Here is a 22,700-nt window from a genome sequence, read left to right on the forward strand (position 1 = left end):
GAGCAACAAGACCAAAATCTAAACTGATAAACTGGTCTACCCTCCGATGTACAATGATTGCTGCTTCGTAAAATATGCGTCACTAACGGCATTTGAATAGGTAACTATAGTTTATCTGCAAAGGTTTACCAGCTAAACTGGGAAGTTCTGCTGTGGCATTGTGACATCTTACATTGCATTAACTGCATTGTGAAAACAGACGCATCTGCATTGTCCGAGAGTGCGCAATTTTTAACTAAAACTTCAGACAAGGATTAGCTGTAATATAATTGTAGGTCCATCTGCAACACTTGCGTTTTCAGTAGGGTCATCTGGCTACTTACTGCACGCAGCATCAGGCTTTACGGAGGCTTGAGGACGTACTTTTAATATACGCTCAACTACTCATAACGGCTTGATACGTGTAGTGGTCTAAGTACAATGCGAGCGATTTCTGGTCTGTGATTGGTTGGGTTTAGTTTGATAAGCCCGTCAGTGGTTGGCTGATGAAGATACGAACTCGTAGCTATTTTTTTTATATCACGGTCTCTGGCTTCCAAAGCAGCGCGAGCACGTGTTGCCTGCTGCGCTTTCCGTATCGCGGATTGAGCGACGGCGAGCCAGTAGCTAATGCCTCACCCGGTGCAGGTGTCCGGTTGAAAATTGGCATCTGGCGGGAGATGGATTATTGCTAACCCCCTCCCTTCACCTCTCCACAATCTCAGCCTTTATATCGCCGCTTTTGCCTTTAGATTGCAATTTAGCTTCGTATTTTTTATCCGAATTCCGTTTTTAGCTACTTTCGAATTCAGATTTTTTTAACGTTTTGGGGGTTTTCTTCGTTCCTTTTTTTTTGTCTGTTTCAATTAACGTCCCCAGCTAACTTTTATTAAGTTGGCTTTCGGAGCTTATTTTTTCTGCTTAAAAGTTAATTCCTTGTTTATTTTACCTGATATTTTTCTAAATTTGGTAGCGTTGGTAAATACGTTTTTGGCTGATTTCATCTCGTTTATTTCTTCTGTGTTCAATCCCCAGTTTAAAAAAAAAATCCACCAAGTTTTAGGACCCAATTTCTATTTTTGTGACCGCTGTGCCTGTTGCAATATTTTCGCAATTTTCCTAGATTTAACGCTTTGCGGAAACGCGTTATGTCCGCTTTCTTGCCTGACAGATTTTATTGCTTTCTCTTTAATAGTTTCCGCAAGAATAATTTCGTGGGTGTTTCTGTCGGAAGTTTTATCTAAAAATTTTTCCACTCTGTAGTATGTTCAAGAAGATTGGAAGATAACTTCGTTGAATATAAATGAACTCGTCAGCATCGCTAGAATTTTTCATGATTTTCAGATTATTTTATTAGGAAGTTTAAGCAAAATCTTGCTAATATGACGTCAGTGTAGATTAATTAGAATATTTTCACCTCGACGATTTTTCACGTGCCCGCCAACCCAGAATTTTTGCGATTCATTATGTAGTGTTTTTCACGTTATTATGTTATTATTTTCTTTCGATTATTATCAGAAATCGCCTGTTCTTATTTTTAATTTTGAACTGAGATTGATTTCTATATTGTTTAAAAGAGGACTAAGTGTATTCAATAACTGTTTCAATTTTTACTTATCATTGATTTTCTTTGCAGTTTATCTTGTGTGTGAGTATCTGCAGGTTGTGGTCTCACTCGCTGATCTAGCCTGGGGTTCGCTTAAGATGCTCCTTGGGATTAAATTTATAATCAAGATTCTAATAAAAAAAAATTTGAATAGCTCATTTTCGCTGACCACGGAAGCGTAAGGTGCCAGCACTGTGTCAGGGGATTTTTGTTAGGAGAATGCCTTACTTTTTTTACCTCGTACATTAAAAATAATAACTTAATATGAAGTCGAAGTGGCAGCTCTTTTCATTGTGCTGCATCTCTTTACCATAATTTGCTTTGAAATTGTCACAAGGAGGAATTTACTGGCTTCTAAATGTTAGTTATCATGAATGGTAATGTAATGCGTTCCCATGAGCCTTTGCCTGCTTTATTTCGATATGGTTTTTGTTTCGTATGAGTATTATTGTTTGACTTTATTAATGTTTTTCTATTCGATCTCTGGATGGCCGGATTCAAGTACGAGTTGTGCGAGAAAAAGTTTTCAATGATCTCTCTTCTCAGAAGGAATAAATTACCTGCTTGTATGTCATTACATGTTATAAAAGTATCAGTTCATTGACATTGAAATACTACGATAAAATACCGTAGACTTTCATTCTATGGAGGCATGACACATTTCATACAGGCCACCTCAATTTCCGTCAATATGAAACCTGACATAATAATTTGTATTTAACTATTTCAACTGGAATACTGCCCATAATTTCAACTTTTTTTTTCTTTCTGTCGAAATTATAATTCAAGTGCCATGTGTTTCATTAACAATAAATTTACTAGCCCACTACCTGATAATTATTTCTGAATTGAAGGCAATTTTTGCATCGGCAGCTTTTTACTTAGTCCTTCTTGCATTTGAATGTTTTGATCGAACGACCGCAGTATTTTTCTCCTGTTGCAGTGGCATTACTTCCTTTGAAACACTCGCTTGAAATCTCGAAGCCGAAATTTCCGACTCGCAAAGTTTCGTTAATCGATTTCATTTCGCTTCATTACATTTTCAGTCTTGCTTTTTTAAAATAATTTCTGTCTTATTTTACTTGCTTAGTTTTGATTGGATCTACCACACGTTATTAAAATAACTCCTCCTATTAATTAATTTGATCGCTACAAGCTTGTGTTCCAAGCTGTTATCGGTATAACTTCCTCATTCATTTGATATGCAATCGTGGGTTTTCGATCAGTAACTCCGATTTTCTACGTAGTTTAATTGATAACTTTATCAGATAATCATAATATGGTAGCTAAATATCATGTTTTATTATTCCATTCGTGGTTCTATCGTGCGATTCTTGAAATGTAGAAAAACATAAATTTACGACAGATTGAAAACCGTTACGTTCTGCGTGCGCGAAGATGTTATTAAGATGTAAATTTCTCATGTTCAAAAAAGTACTATTGACAAAAATTTAGAATTTAACTTCACAAGATTTGTCAAGATATTAAAAGGTTGAAAGTGACCGCAGCCTAAGCCTACAGTGCTTGAATTGGGCATTTCTTGCACTGGTTATGACTTCATACACTGGTGACAAGTGTCGTTGCACCGATGATACCTGTTCTTACGCCGATGACGAATTCGATGTATTCGCCGGCCCATTTACACCAGCCGAACACTATTTACTAACTTGTGCGCACGTTTACATTGTTCGAAAAAATTAAAAAAATCACAAACGTGCAGAATGTTCTTCCGTTAACACATCCTGAGCATATGGACGAGCAGTTTCCCTGACCTTGGCTTACCGGGTTATCAAAACTTTCTCAATCTAAACTTGAAATTCGGAGAACTTCAATCTCATTTTTTTGTGTTCGACTGTTCAAGTCTCACCAACTGAATTACTCGATTAATGCTCATAGTTTGAGTTTAAATAAAAAAATATATCCACTTAATTAACAATGGCCGCTTGAATCCTTTTTAATGTTTCGCTTATATTGGACACGCAACGAACGCTGAATCCTTTGAGAATTCGCTATTTAGTTACCAGTAGCGGAATTTTCGATGACGTTTGCGTAGAGGTTTCACTAACCTTATTCGGCGCCTACGAGAATGTGCAAACTTTATTAGTATTTGCCAACTTTTGATGGTGCATAGTCTGTCATGACTCACACATGCCCTGTGACACCGCGATAATTTTCATCACAGTACCGTCACATTTGTATGTATATTATTAGCAAGATAAAGCGACAGTACTAAAGACTAATGAATGGCTCTAAATCGACTATATTGACAATGATGAATCAGTGGTGGTGTTAAGCATGATTGACACAAGAAAAGCCGGCGCTTCTTGTATTACTCGATTTTGAAAACGATTACTCTATGAGCTGCAGGGTGTTTTGTTAATTTTCACACTATTGATACATTATATTTTCTGGTGTTGACATTTTCAGGGATGATGCTGCTTTGGATTTTTTGAATGCTGCTGATGAAAAATTACAAATGCAATTAAGTAATATTTTGATCATTAAATAATTTGCCAATTAGGTCGCTTCTCCTTATATTGTGGGACCTCTACGTACGTCCCATCTTTAGCATCTTTATCAGTCGCTTTATCATCAGTAAGAATTTTTCAACGGATCGCCTCCGTATAGTTCAAATTATTCGTATTGTATATAAAACTTTACGTCAACTGTTTGTGATAGTTTTTTAGATTATTTCGTTGAAATATAAAGCACACTTGACACAACATCTGCTTCTCTTGTGGTTAAGAAATATTATTATTATTATTATGGTGTAAGTTTGCTTTTCACAGCATCCTCTGCAGCTCCTTCCTTTCTTCAGCTTCGTTATTCACTACAGTGACAGTTAATCATTTAACCAATGATGTGACCATAGGTAACTCTATCCATTACTTATTTAACCGGGCTGTCGTCTACTAGGATTTGGATTCTCTTTCTTGGGCTTACTTTCTAATACAAGCGGTGTTCCTAGAATTAGTCTCTTTTAAGCAATGTGGTATTGACTAAGATATAGGTTGATTATCGAATCAATATTTTATCTACGCGCCTAACCTATTAAAAGGGCAAAGACATGTGTAAAATAAATTGGAAAAAATTCAAAGAAATATAGATCCGCGATAAAATTGACTTTAAGTTTAAATACAAAATTTTTCATAATTTATATACATTTGTTTTCAATCACTGAGCATAGTAGGATAAAAGTGATAATTTTTTGCTTCTAATTACCATTCATTATTGTTAAGAATCTCCTGACACTTGAATGGATGTCATGCACGATCTCTGGTCTCTGAGTGAATTGTTCATTTGATTTGTTTCTGCTGGACTGGACTGGATGAAGTGTTGTTGTCGCCAGCTGTTTTCCTATCATCACTCGGCCCTCGTACCAATATTGCCAAAGCTGAAGCTTAACCAAACATCCCATTGATTTTCATTGCGGACGCCAGCCTGCGACCTCTGCTTTGATTTTCGTAATCCAATTTCACCTGTAGCTTATCCAGTGGTTCATGTTGTCCAGATACAGACTCTATTCAGATTATCAGCGTTCATTCAATGGATGATACGCAACCGACAATGATTCTTTTGTGATTGCAATAGGGCTTTGCTGCATCTATTCTATGTAGCAGGCGTTGATGTATGTATTTCAGGTACCGACTAAATGCATACAAAGCCAATTCATATACTCCTCTTGCTACGCTGGCTTGCCCATGGTCATGTCTGACTAGCGCTGCTGTTTGATCTCGCGATTCGATTTACTGCCCAGACTTTCCCCACATCTCCGTCCTTACTTCTGAGGAATCTCACGCTGGAGTCCAGTCTTCCACTCCCCTTTCCCCACTCCATGTAGACGCTTTGTTGGGGTTTAGACTGAAGATGATTCCCTTTAATTCGATTCGTCTTAAATTATACCGATAAGAAACAAATGATGCAATGATTAATAATCGTTATTGGGAATATTCAATGATTGGTATGAGTTCCGAAAATTAATTGAAGTAAAACTTGAACTGAGTAAAGGAAATAAAAATATAAAAAAATACGGAAAATATTTTACCTTTCCAAGTAAGCTACTGGCTCTATAAGGCATTACTTATTCACCTTTTGGGGTCATAGTATTTGAAGAAAAGAGTTAATTTGCTCCAAGCTTGGAGCAAATTAACTCGAAGAACCTACACCATCCGATAGCTTCAAATCGTAATATTTCCCATTGCGAATGCAATTTTACTTTACTCACGCCAATATTTTCGCCTTCTGCTAACGACGTAGACATTAATTGAAAAATTATTTTTTATGAGACCTATGAGAATTGTTCGCTAAGAATATCTTATAACTAGACTCAGTATCAAGACTAGAAACCACTATATAGTTGCACAGTTAGGAAAAACTCGTCTTCTCATTTGGTCGTCATTAATGACGCCTTACTAAAACTTTCATTAAGTTCTCACTTTTATCGGCGTCGGCTGTTTGGACATGAGTTTTCAACCTTCCTCCTCTCTTCAGGGGCTCCCGAACTTCTGATTCCTAACTTTCCAATCGTTTGAAGTCATTACGTTCATTACAATCTTCTAATGCGATTGTTATGATTTTATTCTTGTTTTTTTTCAGTTTTTTTTTAATTCGGATCTCCATGATTTTTAACTGTGTAACGAACCTTGCCAAAGTAATTCGTTTGGATGTTCAAGTGAAATAAATTAGGAATCTAACTTTTCCTTGTCTATTTGAATACGACAGTGTTGCTTGTTTAGGAACTATGGAAATTTAGTTTATTGCTTAATGCATTTCACGAATTTCAAGTCTTTGAGAAATGAATAAGTAACATTTAGTTAATTTTTTTTGCCAACTTCAGGTCAGCCGGAGCAAGTTTTCATGCAAAATTTAATACATGATAACACATATTAGATTATATTAAAACAAAACATTTCTTGCACAAGTCTTTTTGTTAGCCACAACTGTGGGTCTCGGTTGTAAAATTATGATTTTACATTAGAAGGAAACTCTGCACTTCCATCCTCTACCTCTCCAGTGTGGGTGGCCGACGTCTCGTGTAAGCAACCGCTCGAAAAAGTGTCATCGTTTCTATTGCTGTTTGTATACCTGTTTCTTCTTTAAGATGCAAATGATATGTTTTTATCTGTCGGCTTTAGCGCGCTGTCCATTTGAAACCTTCCGCCTTTTTGGGGGTAATCAGTTTCAAATTCAGCCTAGTTTTTGACGGTCGAAACCTCTCATCTTTTTGTTAATGAATCCTTTTTTGCACTCGATTCTAATTAGTTTATTCTTATGTAATTTCTTGCCACTGCTCTACCAATGCTTCTTGACTTTTGAAAGTATAGGAATTCGTTTTTCTGACTAAACGTTTTTATAGTCGATTTTGTATCGTTAAGGTTTAACTATTTCTGATACATTGCAAGTTCTTAAAATAATACGAGTATGGTGTGATCGAGCCTCTAATGAAATAATTTTTAGTTTTTTCTTCTTGCCTCTGTAAAAAATTGACTCGAATAAGAAGTGTGCTAAAAATTGTCATCAATTGCTTGTATTGCTAGTTGTTTTTCACTAGAGAGCTACATCTAAATTCTGAAAAATTTAAAAATGTGAAATTAAAAAAATGCATATTGAATTACCATGTTACATCAAAACCAAAGTTAAAATTAAGGTTAAATATACAATCTCTATAAAACTATCATGAAATAGTTACAAAAAAATCGTTTTGGCTTGTCTATGAACTTCTGTAAATTATGCTTGCGCGGTTATTTGGCAAGAATCATTTAAACTGTATGTACCTAATCATTAATGTCATTTATTCTATCGAGTTAAGCACAGCAGAAAAATGTATCAACTAGATAAAAGTATCAACTTGAATTTTTTTATGAAATTCATCAAACGTGTGTCATGCGGCTCCACGCCCGCTATACGTTCATCAGGCTGAGGTCCACAAAATGTCGTTTGCACTGAACTTCGCAGTGTGGTCTTGCGCAGATGCCCTTCCTTTAATAGAATGGGGCTCTCACGCTGTTTTCTCTCTCTAGAAATTATCGGAGGAATTTCGAGGCAGAGTTTTCCAAACGGCGGTTGACCCTAGAAGCTATCGATTTTTGGATATTTTCTTTCGGGCAGCGAGTGAAGGGCTAAGGATACTTCACGGAGGTGCAAGGATGTTTACGAATTTACGAACCTCCGCGTGTCTCAGATGATACAAGAATTATTAACAAACTTTCTAGCGTGTAGTCGCTTTTATGTGAAATTTACTTTTTTATCGTCAGAAAGTTGCGTTTAATTTGTTGATAAAGTTTATAATATTGTTGTTCAAGGCGGAGTGGACCACCAAGAATGATCGGTTACGAGAAAGTAACCTGCATGAAGTTTACGGTGCGTTTTAATCTTCCCATTGAGGTCTTTGTTATCGAGAAGCGCCTTTGAAGCGAACAGATTGAATGTATCGAAAAATGATTACTCACGAACTCCATTAAAGGAGGCGTCAGATAATTCTCGTCATTGATGTGCTTGGTGCCTGATCAATTCCTTGCCCTGCTCGAGATGAATCGAAAATATTGGAAGAATATTTTTTTGCCGCTATCGGAGTTGGCCGAGCCGTGGCATCGCAGTAGGTCTACTGTGTTTTTTTGTCTCAAAATTCAGAGACTTTAAATTTCCAATATCATGAAAGTATTTTCTTTACATTCCGAGATCCTTTTCGCTCAATCGCATTCTGAAATTGGTTTTGGTTGTTCTGGTGTCTGGTGAAACAAATTTTATTCATATTGAGATAACACAAATATCATGTCAAACAATATTTAATTGTGTCGATGATCACGTTGCTCTAAAATAACTTTGTTAAGTGGAATCTTAATACAAGACTTTCAATTTTATCCGTGTGTTCACTGCAAAATAAAGTTGTAATATACTTTCTAACTTGATCTTGATCGCGTTTCAAACGATGAAGAACAACATTCAATGTCAACTTCGAATGGAAAAGCATGGGAGGTAAAATTTCATATTTTCTGAAGGAGTACAGACACTTTGAGTGTTCACTCGGACGATCCGATTGGTTCGAAAGGATTGAGTTTTTGAAATATATTTTTTTTCTAAAGTTGTTCGTATAGAATAATTGGAAAGCTTCAAGGAGCAACCTCGCCAAGGAGCAACCTCGCCAACTTGTTAGTATCAGCAATTTTTTCCGCAACTCTTCCCTCCAGACCAATAATGTTGAAACAACGTTTAATAAACGCAAATTACCTTTTGAACATTTGTCAAAATTTTTTTTCTGTCTCTTTAAAGCCCACTGAAGTCACTAATTTACATGGAGACGTTCCGGTGCGTATCCACGATATCTATTGTGCCACATATGTATTTTCCGAGACTTGAAAATGTACTCCTGGGCATATATAATATTAAGGCATATAACAACCGGTGGCTAATTGTTGCGTCAAATATTGACCTTTATATCTTTAGCTTGTCGGTATAAATTCAATTTAAGGGATGCGATATTGTTTTATTTTTTATATTCTAAAACTAAAGTCTCATGGGAGTTCCGTGTAAACTTGTACTGTGCGTTTAGATGGATATTTCTTTAATTAACATACATTAGTTTTATTCCGGTTAACTCTATATGGAGTTAACCGGATATATAATAGCTTACCTGCTATTCATATAAAAAAGTGTTAGCTATGAGTTAATTGATGATAATTTTTACTTGCCATGAACTGAATCAGCACCTGCAAGGAAAATTACCGTCATTCCTTGGCTAAATGAGAAAGGTTTACTGTAATGAGTGGTTACTCTGTGAAAGCAGTGGAATCATTCTAAAAAGAACCCTGCCTTAACCGGTGTGCAGGAGTTGTTTTCACGTCTAGGGTACAAACTGAAATTTTAGTTTATTTTTCTGTTTTTTTTTTTTTTGCTTGAGATTATCGCACTTTGCAATTCTGGCGTATCAGTAATAACTCATGTTACTAATCTGTAATTCAGTTCACCTGCTCAAAACTAATTTAAGTCTTTGAAGATTTTAAAATACTGCATGCTTTGCAACTATCGAAACGCATAGCAATTGACCGAATTCAAGTGCAATTTATCTGAATCTTATGACGCAGGCTTCAGCATCTCCGTCTATCTGCATCTACAGCTTAATTTTTCCCTTCCACAATTCACGAGTTCACATTTTTGCTCTAAATCTCTGAGCTGAATATTCTGTTAGAATATTGTGTTTGTTTTGCAAATCATTGTTTATCCTGCCGCCAAACAAACACACAAGTTTTCATGGCCACGGCAAGCCCGTGGTTTCCAGCCAGTCTTCCATAAAATTGTAGAATAAATTCGAGATGAAGTTTCGACTGCGGTCCGTTCGCATGACCAAAGCCGAGTCCTACCTCGATTTTTTAATTGGGCTTTTCTCTTTTTTTGCTTACATTCTGCTGCTCTCACTCTCGTTCGTTCAGTATTCAAAGTTTCAATTGTAGGGCACCCTAAAATGTTGGATGTATCTGCGTAGTTGTGTTTTTTTTACTTGCGTAGATAAAATAAAGTTTCTTTAGCCTGCTAAAAAATAAGGGGTTTCCTTAGGCTGCTAGGAGTTTACTGTTTAATTGCAATAATGATACATCATTGTCCTACGAAATTCGTACCATACTAAAACCATTGCCTCATTCCTGAGGTCAGCTCATTACTCTCCCAGCTCATTAGTCATGCAAACATTTGAATGCAATTTGAATAGATGCAAAGCATTTATTTAAATTGATTAACTTTCAGATTAGCAATATGCCTTCAAAGTAAAAAATTCCATCGAGAGGATACCTTGTTATTGAATTCCATAGTAACTAGATTCCATTTGTGAATTCTATGATCAATCGTCTGCTCGCTAATAAACTCTATCATTGATTGACATTTTATGTTTCAAATACAATAATATAAATCGTTGACCGTTCATTACAGAACTCGTTGATGAGTATTGAATGATCAACCATGTAAGCAAGTGAAATTTGAGCGATATCTATTCCAACTTTTGTTCGGTTATTTCCCCCCACTTTCATCAGTATAGAATAATAAGCTCATTATCTCCTGCGAGTCTAATATTGCACTCGAGCTCGTTGCTATGGCGATACCAGACTACACGCGCCGTATCTCATAAGTATTAAATAAGCAACTTCGTATTAATGATATCAGACTATACGTGCAGTAATCTCATAAGTATTAAATAAGCAACTTCGTATTAATAATATCATACTATACGTGCAGTAATCTTATAAGTATTACATAAACCATTTGGTATTGAATAGTCATAGTTCATTCAGCCTGTCAATGCTGTCTATATGAATACAAAGCAAGCCATTATTTGTTGGACTATGTATACGGAATCAAGATTCATAATATTAAAAAATATACTTGGAAATATTTATAATCTATGTACTTAACTATAGCGACGTTATTCTTTAGGAGCGCAATTCATGATAAATTAGCAATGACAATATATCATATGTTTATTGGCAGAAGCGCTAATATACGTAGCAATATAACGCTTGCCTTCAATTTACGTTTAATCAATTCGCGTACCATTCATGTGGTGGTTATTGATATGGAATTTAATATTTTATTGATGCCAAATTTATTATTGATGTGTAAGTTTTATTAATTATGCTTCCCATGGTTCAAATCTGGTCAGCTAGAATAAACTCAAGCTTTTTTTAAAGTTAATTTTTAGTGGAATATTTTCATAAATAAGTATCTTGTACTTATATGTATTATATTTAGACTTTACTAAGATTATATCGCTGAAATTAGAAAAATTCACAGGCCCGTGTTGAAACAATTCACTCGAAATGGCTTTTCTGAAAAGGCATTCAGGCGTATAATTCTTATAAATTTTAAGCGTACAAAGCTCGAGTAATTGTTTATAGAATGCCATATTCATGTGTTTAAAACATTTTGAATTAACTAAAATTTTAAATGTAGATGTAGGAGTATGTTATAGTAACGACGAAAATGTGCTCGAGAACTCACTTTGATTCCTCAAATCTTCATCGTATAACAATTTTATTCGTTGTTCAATATTAAGTCATTTTGTTGTTTGTGTGCCGTGAGACTTGCCGGAGTACATCTAACTACGTACTAATATTTTTCTTCGTTCAATTTCTTCTAATGGTCTGGTTGAAGCTTGACGGGCTGCAAGTCCACGGTAAATACTCATGAAATTTTATTATCTTTAGAACTACATTTTTTCATATCGCCACTGCTTCCTCGAGGCATGAAAATGAAAACATCGGACATGTAATATTTTTCACCGTTATTTTTCTCAGTAATATTGAATGTTTATAATTTCATACCATCACGATCATTTTTATTATTGAAGATTTCGAAATTGCAATTCAGGGAAGATACAAATTAAATTAGTATTTTGAAGCGTTTTCGTGCTCTGAAACATTGTTTTCTTTTATTAGACCGTGAAAAAAAGAGTCAGCTTGAAAGCAACGTGTTATAATGTTGTATTAAACGCGTTGTTATAAAGACTTGAAAGGATGCTAGGATACGTCAAGGTGTGGGCAGCGGAGGCAAGCAATTTCAGTGAAATAGAAGCCAGTGCGCGTCTGGCCGTGACCCGAAGAGGTTGCGCTGCATTGCAGTGCAGCCAGCCTCTTTGCCGCAACACATTCAAACACGTGTTCAAACTTTGATATTTCGAGGCAAATATGTAAACCATTATTTCTTGTTACTTTATAAACAAAATTTTGGAGGTTTGAAAAAATCTCTTGTAACTCATTTTTTTATCAATGTGTGCATCAATATGGGTGACTGAAGTTCGAATTTCATGCTTAGTGCCTTTAATAGAATTTACTTATTGACTACACACATTCTGCATTTTTACTTTGGTCATTCTGAATGTTTCCACAATTTAAATGAAAAACTGAATAAACGTTATTTTTGAAAATTCTAAAACTTTTTATTACAAATAATTTATTAGCTACTTTTAGAGTTAAAGATTTTCATCTGTCATGCCAGGCTTGTTTTTAACTCTAAAGGTATTGTTGTGTCCTTAGTAATGCAATAAATATAATTGATGTATGTATGTTTTTCGGTATCGCTGTTGCAGTTTATTCGAACTTTCGGAGTTGTTTCCAACATCTCTGTGTGCATTGCACGCAACAGGCATTATGGTGCACACTTTATTTTCTGTACGAAGTGCAGGTATAATATTTTATTAGGTTACCCTTAGTGAAATTGGAAAGATGAATAAGTTATACTTGCGTTCAGCATTAATAATTTATTTAATTATTTATTAATATAATATTATATGGAATTTATCGTTTTTATGAGCCGTATCGTATGTTATCAAACTTTATTTTGTTTACGTCTGTTCCCTTTCATTTTGCTGTCGGTATTTACATACATATTTACCTATAATCAACTCGTATTCGCTATACGAAATCGACATACATTGTGACTTTTGTCCATAATTGCAACTTATATTATTGTGAGACATCGAACATATGTGGATATTGTGAAATTCTTGTCTACAGAACGACATTCAATTATTTACTGAAAATCATTTTTCACAACCTTAGTTTTTCCACCGGATTTCTCACGCGAAAAGGAATCAAGTAAATTTGGCAAATAAATTAAGTTAAATTAATAACTAATTTCAGTTTTTATTAATTTTTGTTCTCATGGTCTCTCGACTAACAAGAGGATGCAAGATAGTAATAATATTCTAATTAACTCATTCAGCAGTTAAGCCACCGACGATAATTTTTTAGTAAATTATCAATTCTTTTAAACCTCACTATCTACGATTGGTAATTATTATACCTACTTTATATCAATACGTGATTTTCGATTATTTAAAATCTGAACGTTCCATTTTTCTCGAAGCACTTGTAAACATGATTTATTTGTTTTTCTAACTTAACCAGTGAGACTCGTTCAAAATAACCAAATAGAGTATTTTCATCAAACTTTCTGTTTCGAGAATGTGTCCTCGCTTCGATTCATCGCTTAATTTATGTTATTTCATTTTTATTACATTCTAGTTGGCCACGGACTATTGCATCACTAAAGATTAAGTTACACCTCTCCTACATCGTCGTATTTTGTATTCATCATATCACTATAGTTTTGATATGAATTAAGAAGAAAGTTTGAAATCTGTTGGGGCTTTTCAAAATAAATACTACATGCAAACTGCTTTCAGTTTTATATAATTGTTGTACAATAAACAATTGAAACAACAATTATTGTATGGTATATGATGCATTTGTGCAAGTCTGGTGAGAGATTTTCTCTAAAAGCATTCGACATTTGTTTTGTCCTGTCTACCTTAGTTTTCCTGGAAAACTTAGGATATCGAACATTTGATTCTGAATTTGAATCATGCATTAAGCAAACTTGCATAATGCATTTCTCTCATTATTAATTTACCAATTACATTGGTCATTCTCCGCTCGAATCGTTAATTTCATGTAAGTGGAAGTGAGTAGTTCATATATTTTATCTAATTCAATTATCTAAATAGTAAATTTGAATTTATTATTTAAAACTTTAATTCAACCAACAATCGTAAATTAGGCTTATGGATTTTATCAAATTTTAATATAGATAATAATCTTTCTTAATTCTCTACACGTGAATATTGTGAGATTCTTGTTTACGGAACGACATACATACATTGCATACATTGTATGCATTACGACATACATACATTGCACGACAGTGCATATATGTACATGCAGTACATACATGCACTGCAAGAAAAGCGTTTCGAACTCGATTCCACTCAGAGTTTTCTCGCTAATCAGTTCATCGTTAATGATCTCTATTTAACGTATAAAACTGCATTTTACAAAGCACTAATCCCGGGATAGCAGTCAAGTGCTGGAAAACTTGTTTATCCTGAAGCTTTTTTAGACATTCATCAAAGCATATTTGCAAACTTTGTCAGGCAAATACTTAATGTTGACGTGCATCTATGATAACTCCATCAATTTAGCCAGGAAATTTAATGTACAAAGTTTTTGCTCTTTAAATTAGTAAGAAGAGGTTAATTGATTCTGTGTGTGACTGGCATAACCTCACTCCATGCAAAGCAGAGAAAGTGCAGCGAAGCAATTACTTAGGAATTGTTTCTATTGTACTTCGTATTGGCAATTTAATAACTATTGATTTAATCAATTCTGCTGCCTTTTGAAACGACGTCAGGAAATGATGGTTCGTGCTCTGCCTCGCATATTAAATCTTTATTGAAGAATAACGTCAACTTCACTCATCCCACACATTTTACTTTCATTCATTTTTTATGATTTTTTGTCGTATATTGGAGTTCATATATGAAAATATGTTGGCAAATGAATTATCTAACACATTCAAGGAATTGCAGTGAATTAAGTTGAGAGAATTTTCTTTTTTATACATCCTACATTTTTTATTGTCAACGGTGAATGTAATTGAAAAGAATAACGCTCTTCGCTTATTGCAAAAAAGTTTTCAGCGCGTTTCCAGGGAGATTTCAATGAAAGTTTATAAAATAATTGTATTGTTGAACGACCGAGTATATCTAATTATAGTCCACTAAAAGCCCCATAATTCTTCTGTGAAGCAACTTTAATAAATTCGAATTATACTGAAAGCCAAGAATTCAGTGCACTTACATGGCATAAATATTTTGTCCTTGGTCGAAAAAATGCAGGCATGAATTCATTAGAAGAGTGCAGTTTATTTGCTTCAATACAATTTGTATTCGATCCTATTCTATTTTCTGCGAGTGAATTTTTACGGAACAGCTCCGTGGAGGAAATAACCATTTATTTCCTTCATAAATGGCTGTCATAAAATAAAATTCAAGCGTTTTAACATCTGTTCAAACTATCAGTTTATCGATTAGAGCAAAATATCGGATTTAGGTACAATTTCTGCATTAATTTCTAGAGACAAAATTACTTTTACGTTTTTGAACCTTTAAAGTAGTTATTCTGCTGAGCGGATTTGTTCGAAAACTTCAATAGCTTGATTTTAATTCACTGATATATTTACAAATAACTGGAATATTCGTTAAACGAGTGTAAATACTTTAAATTAACCTTGAATTTAGAATTTTAAGGCCCATAAGCTTCCTCATAATTTATGATTGCCGGAAATTCGGTGCTACTCCTCACAATTTCATAACTGAAAGTTAGCTATAAAACTGGGCGCGAATTTCATCTTTGGCTCGAATAGCCAAGATGTGCCATATTTGCTCCTATGGTGCCTCGTATATTCTGTGGCAGCTGCCCTAAACATCATAAGACTTATGGGTTCCCTGCAATTCTCTCCAGCAGAAATGTGTCATTCCCTTTGAAATGTAAGATTTTTAAACTGTATCATTAGCGCTAGGTCGCTCGTCGCTTCCGTGACATTAGGCGCGTCCTGGAATCTCTTGAAGGCCGGACTCGGCAAAATGCCCGAAATGAAAGTCCAACACGGAGAATTTCCGCGAATTTGATCCAGCTCGGTAGCCGGAAAAAGTTGCCCTACCAGAGACCAATTTTATTTTCAGTTTTATGTGTTAGCTCCTGATGTTGACATCCATGAAGTGCCTACTCCCTTCCACTGATAAGATATGTTGTGGACCGTAAAAGCCTTCCTCTGTCTCCGCGGTACGCACGTGATCAAACGCCTGTGCCGGCAGTCTTGTGCTCTGCCTTATTTAAAGTTAGAATGTGAAGATAGGGCTTTGTAGCGAGCTCTTTCAAGTATAATAGGAAATTTACTTCGAGTTTAGTGCCGTCAGATAGTTCTCGTAAAAACTTGAATGTTTACGTTCACTTTATGGTAGAATCCGAACACCGAACTCGGAACCATACACAAATAATATATTCCAGACTGTACATTTATTTGCCATGATACAGGAAAAAATTTTAGATCCCCAAATTTGTAAATTATTTGAATTATTTTATTTATTTTGGTGCATACACTTTCATTTTTTATACATAAATAAATATCTTGAATTAATGGAAAAAATCTTAGCTGAAAAACTTGCAAAACCTAAATTGTTCTCTGTTTTATATAATACGAGCATATTTTTTTCTGTGAATTATTTCATCTTTCATAATAATATTGACAGAACATCATTTACGACTTCTCAGGCGAAATTCTTTCAACATGTTAGCTCCTGAGCCAAATTTACAGTGCGCTATGTGTGGCATCCTAGTTCTCCTGTTCATGTTAGCTTGGTGAATGATACTTGTCGAGACTCGAGCTTGGCTGCTGCAGCTGACTGCCAAATCTGCATAATCCTTCTCTCAGAAAGTTCGCACCGTGAAGATTATGGAGAAGATGTGTTGTCTAGCCAGCCCCTAATCCATGCACTGGCCGCACGGAAGCCTGCATTGTGTAACTTAACAAAATTTCTATGAAATAATCACGTGAAAAATTCCACAAAAATCATATGCTTAATTTTCGTTTACAACTCTTGTGGAAATGAGTTAGCTATGAATTTAGTGCCTTTTTAGGCCGTGCGTGTTGCATTACATACATTGAGTTGTTATTGTGAATTCTTTAATTAGTAGAATCAGCTTGCAATTAACAACAAAATGTCATGAGTAACACGAATGTGATATTGTGAATCAAGCAAGATGAACGGTGCAGCCTTTGTGTTGCCCCTCATAAGAGGATCCCATTTGTCAGTGCTATGAAACTACGCGTGCGTTCCCTCAAGCTGTGCCTGGAGTCCAAGCTACCTCATTTGCTGCTGGTGCTGCGTCCTATACTTCTCAGTAACCATGGCTGCAGAGCTTCAATGCTTCACCTGGGTCATCAGTAAGACCAAATGCTACGTAGATTCATCAGTGAGAGTGAATAGCAACCACAGTGATCACCGAGCTCGAGTGAGGCATCATGGACTAAAGGACATTACATTTCCTGAACACTTGAGTGATTTTTCTAAGGCACCAGCAGCACTAAGATATCATAGCATTGACTGTACTCATCTCATATACGATGGCCATGTATTTTTATGCGCTCAAACTCCATATGGCCCTTGTGCAGGTAAAGAAAATTCATGTTTTATCTGTAAACATCTTTTGTCGGGTCCAGTAGTAGATTTTTTCTAAAGTTTATTTATTGGTCATTGTTATTGTTAATGATTCGAAAGTGGACTACTTGCATATATTTTTTAATTGGAGGTTCATATATTAGCAAATGTAAATAGTCACGTTTTGTGTCGCACGTATAAAATTCGTTCAAGATTTTTTTTCAAATTCGTTATATTGTAATGCTTTATTTCTTTGTGTTGATGCTGGATATTCTGATCCGTTTGTTCAAACAGAGTTTTATTATTTATTAAAGAAGCTTCGAACGATCAGTTTTTATTCGTGTACGGTATTGTATCTGCTACTGGAGCTCCAAAATGCCTTTATCAACATAATTTTTAAACATTTCATTCACAAGAGTAATTTTGGACCCGCACTAACCAAAGTTCTTAAAGGAACCTTTTGGACGGTCTCCGTTTGTTTCATATTTGCGTAGGAAGAGCGCTTAGTTATTAATCGCTTCAGTTGAATGAGCGTCATTGTAGATTTTCTTGTGTCAACAAATGATCTATTTATTATTTATATTTTTGCTGAATTTTCACCTACGCACACTGTCATCTTTTAGTGAACGTGTGCATTCAACTAAATTGAAAAGGAATTCCTATTTACTATTATATACATCGTCTGGATAATCGTCGGATATTTCAAGATGATATTGGAAACTTCCGGGATTTATTTCGAAGGTTGCTTTTCATCTACATTTTCGACAAAGTGGTAAATCAAAAATAAGCAGATATTTTCCAGTGTTATCACGTCAGTGCTGAATAACCATTAGTTTATTTTGAAAGTAATGTAACATTTATCTTAGTCACTGTCATTCTGTTCGAATGGTGCTAGCAGTTTCTCAAAAAGTTAATTAAATGCCAGATACTCTGATTGTAGTGAGCTATGTCCCTATTTTATGCGTTTGCATATCCCGGAGGATTGTGTGGTGCGTAATTTATTGGACACTTGGAACTTACATTTTTTAAATGGAGGTTGATCTTTTTATTCTGCGCGGCCGAACTTAATTAGAACTAAACTTGTAATCTTTTAATTTCTCCTAAATATGCAGCGCGACTGTCGCACGCCAAGCTTGCCTCCGGATATAAGTGAAAAAATATGCGCGGATGTTTCGTGATATTGATAAGCGACCACATCAGGCTGAGTAACTCACGGCCGCGTCCTGTGTCTCGTCGCAAATCGTTGCCGTATGGTTCTTGCGGAAAAACTTTGGACGTTTTGTATTCTCTTGGCTCATCTTGTGATGTTCATGAACAATACTTGCAGAAACCGGTTCTTTGTAACTGACCAATAAAAGTCTGCGAGCATTGATTTGCACCCAAGTCGATCCTTCCTTTTCTACTGATATATGTTATTTTGAAAACTTGCGTCGCAGAATTAGTAATTTATTTATATTGACTCTTTATACGAGCGTGTTATTTATAATGTATAAAACAAAACGGAGGGGGAGCATTATGAACTATCCATTATGTTTAAGTTCACTCTCCTAAAGAGAGTGCCTATCTATCGCCTATTTTAAACAAAACATTAGTCAGTATTAGTTTCATCTCTTGGCATCTACTCCTTACTTTAAAATTTCAAACAATTTTTCCCCTGTCCCAATTCTATTTTCCGGACTCTAATTAAGGGAACTATTTTACATTTTTGTAATTCTTTTTAGGATTTATGACCGTTTTCAATCTGTTTAATGTAATTTTATATTTTTTATTCTCTATTACTTCACTATCGACTTGGTTGTTATTTCAAACCATTTCTAAGCGTATTTTACAGTCGACTGAATATAGGGAAATTTCCTGTTCATGTTTCATCAAATTGCTTCTCCTATTTCATGAAACTTCATGACCTTGCCTTTCATATGAAATACTCCCCGCCCTTTTCCTACATCATCTGACTGGTGCGAAGTACAAAACAGGAAGTTTCCGTGAATCACCCTGTATAAAATAGTATCAAATAAGTTTTGTTGGCATGGACTACTATTGATTATAAAGTTTAATAAAATATACATCTATTTTTCTCGCCACGGTTTGCGTCAAACCCCAAAATTATTGATTATAAAGTTTAATAAAACTATACATCTATTTTTCTCGCCAGGGTTTGCCTCAAACCCCAAAATTTTTTATTAAATACATCTATTTTTCTCGCCAGGGTTTGCCTCAAACCCAAAATTTTTTTATTATAAAATTTAATAGAAAGATACATCTATTTTTCTCGCCAGGGTTTGCCTCAAACCTCAAAATAATTGATTTATAATGTTTAATAAAAATATACATCTATTTCTCGCCAGGGTTTGCGTCAAACCCCAAAATTGTTTATTATAAAGTTTAATAGCAATATGCATCTATTTTTCTCACCAGGGTTTGCCTCAAACCCCAAAGGGTGGCGGCTTGAGAGGCAGCCAAGATGGAGGAGCGGCTCCGGAATGGGCTACGCTTCCAGATGATGACAACGTGAGTACAATTTTCGGGCTTATGTGGCGAATATTTCACAGTCCGCACGAAATGGCAAGCAACATTATTTTACATGCGCTTCTTATTAAATGTCAGCTATTGAACACAAATAGAATATTCTTTTGAATAATTTTGTGAGAACCACGGAAACCCAATGTTCTTCTCATTTCTGGCTATACGGATGCTTTAAATAATGAAAATCAATTGTATTGCATTGGATCAAGATAGAAGGAACAATTTTTTGAAAGGGAAATCTATGAAACTAACGCCTTCACCTTGTTTAAGTTAAATAAAGAGTTAATTAAGCAAGACTTAGGTTTATGTTTCCTTGTGATTCGAGAGACCGCCAGTTGAACAATAATTCGCTAAACTTTTTAAATATTGGTTGCTGTGCCAAAAAAAGTTGGTTGTGCAATAAAAAAAAGAATTTCAATAGAGATTTCTATCTCCACAGCTCGAATCAGAGGGTCACATATCTTATTCTAAAAATTTCTTTTACGAAACTTTTGTAATAGAATGAACTCTTGTAGATCTAAAGAATGGAAATTCCTAATTCCTGGATTGTTCCTTGTTATTTTTAGAATTCGCAAGTTTCGCCTGTACTTTGTGGTATTCATTAAGGTCGTCAGAAAAACATTAAATGTTATGCATAGTTGACTTAAAACCGGATATTTTTTAATTTTTGTATCCCGGGTTCTATATCGTTTGGCATGTACGTTTAGATTCTCATCATTCTAATTTCCAGTTTGTACAACCAAGAATTATTCAAACTCATTTAAAACAGTGCTGGGATTTTTTTCGACCAATGGGAGTTCGTATATGATAAATTTTACCACGTTTCTTTATATCAAGTTATTAGCATCGTATTTAGCTAGGATCAATTGTTACATAAGTAGTGGTAGCGGCGTTGTCTTCTTGTCATCGGTAGCTCATATTCCGTGTTTTCGAGCGGCATTCGGCTTATCCAAAGCCCTCAAGCGATCGTTAAGTACGAGCGAGCGTGTCGAAGTAGGCGCTTGGCTCTGCGTAAAAGCCAAATATAATTTACTTCACGCCCGAGTCTCTTAACTCGTGGGCCTGGCGATTAAGCTTTATTGTAAAGCATGTCGGCACAACCGCCCACGTGATATGAATGGTTCCCACCTGCACTACAAACTGCTGTTTTGATCTGTCTGGTGCTGTTTGATAGCAGCAGGACTACTTTCCATGTTTGAAGGAATAATTTATAGGCTATGTTCACTGTATGAAACTTTAATTATTGTTTATCATGTTAATCTAACCAGTTTGCAGGACATGAATTTGACATGAAAAAAGTTTCTCATGTCATGCTCCTTATCATTTAGTTGAAAGTTTTCCATTCTATAGCTAAAATTAAGCCACGTTTTTTATTTCTCCCACCATGACTAGTCGACAGTGAAATTTCATGTACAGAAGACCGATTATACAATAACCAACACACTTTTTGGACATAGATCATGTTAATGAAGATATCCTGCTTTTTAGCGCATTTTCTCATTTATGGAAAAAATGCGCTCTATTGTGCTCGCCATGTCCGTCCGTCCGTATGTCTGTCTGTCCGTCCGTGACTTCACATTTTCGTCGACGAGAAAATGCGCTCTCTGTCACTCACTGCAGTGAGTACTGAGTTATATTATTTATTTTTTCAGTCGTTGGTGTATGAAGACGGCGTGTTGGTATCGGGTTCCCTGCAAGCCCTAGTTCAGCACGCCACCCCCACCGCCTCCTATTATCCCGACACAGCTTATCTCTTCGCTTTTCTCTTATCGTCGCGTCTCTTCATCAAACCTCACGAATTGCTGCAGAGAGTCAGTGACCTCGGATTTACGCAGCAGGGCCTCCAAGAAGATGATATCTCTTCAGTCGATAAGGTTTTTAATCTATTCCACATGTTGTGCTTACCTAAAATGATTTCAATACTTAATCGGTTCAATCGGCGGCCGATTTCGTTTATAGTATCTGTCAATAACTAAATTAGGGCTCTCGTCAGCTTATATTTAATCTATAATTGAGCTCTCCAATCGATAATTCAATAACCATTCATTCAATTAATGAATTGATATTACGGAATATGAAATTCAAGATGTATGATAGATAACGAACTTGTAAAGCCTGACCTTGCATAGCACAAAGCCGGATATTATGAATTTTGTTGTTCATTTCTCAAGATATCCGTAGAATTCAAATATTGCAAGAACCAAGACAAAACATTTGAAATAAGTGTGTCTGTTATTTTTTAGCAGTGGAGGCAAAATACCGCCTTTTATGTGTAGAATTTTTCCTTCTTAAATAACTCGATTGAAGTCTTCTTAACGATTTTAATGGCTCATTCTATTTGAAATTAGCTTATGATGTCCCACAAAAAAATTGAAGATAATCATGTTTTCTGGTGATTTTATTTAAACCTTCATTCACGAATCCCTTCTCATGTTACAAGTTGAAGGTTTGAATTACGTTCAGATAGGTTTTTTACAGGACATTTTGTGATACATTTAAAATTTCAAATACAAATCAAATTTGTCTTTCAATTCAACATTTCGTTATTGTTTCTGAAAATTTTTAATGACATTAAATTTATGGTCAGTAATTCCATCTTTTTATTATAAT

At 35.2% G+C, this 22,700-nt stretch overlaps 1 protein-coding gene across 4 annotated transcripts in view; it reads left to right on the forward strand.

Moving 5' to 3' along the window:
* Positions 1-22,700, forward strand: part of LOC108670723 (ras-GEF domain-containing family member 1B) — a 303,823-nt gene that overhangs the window by 270,851 nt on the left and 10,272 nt on the right. For all 4 annotated transcript variants that reach the window (XM_047884607.1, XM_018158213.2, XM_018158214.2 and 1 more), the window contains 2 exons: positions 19,983-20,075; positions 21,743-21,964. In XM_047884607.1, coding sequence (XP_047740563.1) covers positions 19,983-20,075; positions 21,743-21,964 — 315 coding nt within the window. The remainder of the gene's footprint in view (positions 1-19,982; positions 20,076-21,742; positions 21,965-22,700) is intronic.

The sequence above is a fragment of the Hyalella azteca genome, unplaced genomic scaffold, assembly GCF_000764305.2.
Source record: "Hyalella azteca isolate HAZT.00-mixed unplaced genomic scaffold, Hazt_2.0.2 contig15709, whole genome shotgun sequence".
Classification (NCBI taxonomy): Eukaryota; Metazoa; Arthropoda; class Malacostraca; order Amphipoda; family Hyalellidae; genus Hyalella; species Hyalella azteca.